Source organism: Octopus bimaculoides, chromosome 2, assembly GCF_046866305.1.
Source record: "Octopus bimaculoides isolate indiv1 chromosome 2, ASM4686630v1, whole genome shotgun sequence".
Taxonomy (NCBI): Eukaryota; Metazoa; Mollusca; class Cephalopoda; order Octopoda; family Octopodidae; genus Octopus; species Octopus bimaculoides.
Window position 1 is genome coordinate 117,440,536 of NC_142929.1, and position 1,732 is coordinate 117,442,267.

At 45.0% G+C, this 1,732-nt stretch overlaps 1 protein-coding gene across 1 annotated transcript; it reads right to left on the reverse strand.

Annotated features, from left to right (window-relative positions):
- Positions 1 to 766: 766 nt before the first annotated feature.
- On the reverse strand, positions 767 to 1,180 carry LOC149137215 (uncharacterized). Its single transcript, XM_089338945.1, has one exon. It carries the CDS (start codon positions 1,178 to 1,180, stop codon positions 767 to 769), a length of 414 nt encoding a protein of 137 aa, XP_089195071.1.
- Positions 1,181 to 1,732: the final 552 nt, after the last annotated feature.

Below are 1,732 nucleotides of genomic sequence, written 5' to 3' on the forward strand. Positions count from 1 at the left end.
TTTTTGATCATAGTTCTGTTCCATCAGGAATGTCATGGAGCTAACCAACGACGACAACAGCAACTATATTGAAATAATTAGATATTGTAATATTGCATCTTGGACTTGTAATATTGATGCATCAATAACATAGAATATTGGTAGATTTTCAGTGGAAAACTAGTCTGGTAAAATTTTTTAAGCAAAGATTTGTTCGTTGGGGAAAAGTAGCTCTTTATATCAGTGATTCCCAAAGTAATTTTGCCATTGAGCCCTTACACAATTTTTCAAAATTTTGTGTAAGCCACATATCTATTAGATCGTCAAGTATGAAATTTTTTAGGAAGAAAAAAATGTTTGCTAATGTTTTATAAATACAATGAATAGTTTTTATTCATCAAAGTATGCACCCATATTGTCAATACACTTTTGCCATTTCAGCGGTAGCATGTCCAGCCCGGAACTGGAAAAGCCTGGCAATCTAGAGTCAATAAAATCTTGGAAGGTCTGTTTTACAGCGTCGTCGGAATCAAATTTTTTTATCAAAAAATTATTCAAATTCAGGAAGAAGTGGTAGTCAGTGGGGACAAGATAAGGTCAGTGTGGTGGATGATGGAGAACTTCCAACTCCATCTCCTGTAGTTTTGCCAATGTCATTTTTGCGATGTGTGGTCTGACGTTGTCTTGCAATAAAATAGGAGTGGATCTGCTGACTAATTTAGGCTGTGTTTTTTTGTCAGTTTCTGCATCATTTGGTCCAGTAGGGTGACTGGAGGGGGGGGGGTCTTCATCGTGTGTCACGTCCAACGAACACAAAGTTAGCCGTGCGGAGGTCATTTGATACGGATGATCTGGGTGTACCGTGTGTCGACATGGGAACAGGGCGCAACTGGCCCACGCTGTCTCTCAGTTGAGCGAGATACCTTTTGACCTCCGGGTCTGAATTCGTATTCAGAAGGAAGTCTCCTAGCACTGTAAGGGGAGCACCATACACCATTTCCGCGGAGGAAGTGTTGAGATTTTCTTTTGGGGCAGTGTGGATTCTCAGTATTAACCATGAGAGTTGGTCGATCCAATTTGGCCCGTTAAGTGTGGTTGTCAGCGATTCCTTCAAACGACAGTGAAATCTCTCCTCTAATCGGTTGGTCTGTGAGTGGTAGGCTGTCGTGCGGTTTATTGTGATTCCGAAAAGGTCACACATGTCATTCCACAGCTTTGAGGTGAATTGTGGACCCCGATCGGATGAGATGCTATCTGGGACACCGAAACGGGCGACCCAGTTTGCGATGAAAGCTCGGCTGACTTCTTGTGTTTCTGTGCTGCGGAGAGGGATGGCTTCAGGCCAACGGGTGTAGCGGTCCACCAAGGTCAGTAGATACGAGCAACCATGTGAAGGTGGTAGGGGGCCAAAAGGTCGATGTTGACATGGCTGAATCGGGCCTGAGGTGGTTCATAGTTGCCGAGTGGCGCTTTGGTGTGTTGATGGACCTTGGCTTGTTGACAGGGGATGCAGGACCTGGTCCAGTCCCCGATTTGCTTGGCCACACCGTGCCAGATAAATTTGCTTGACAGCAGCCGCCATGTGGCTTTAGTACCTGGGTAGGAAAGTCCGTGAATCATGTCGAAAACTTTCTTGGGCCAGGTTGATGGGACGATCGGTCGTGGCTTGCCAGTGGATACATCACACAGTAGGGTTGTGCCGTTAGAGCCAAAGTGTACATCCTGCAAAGAAAGTGATGTGATAGCAGTACGG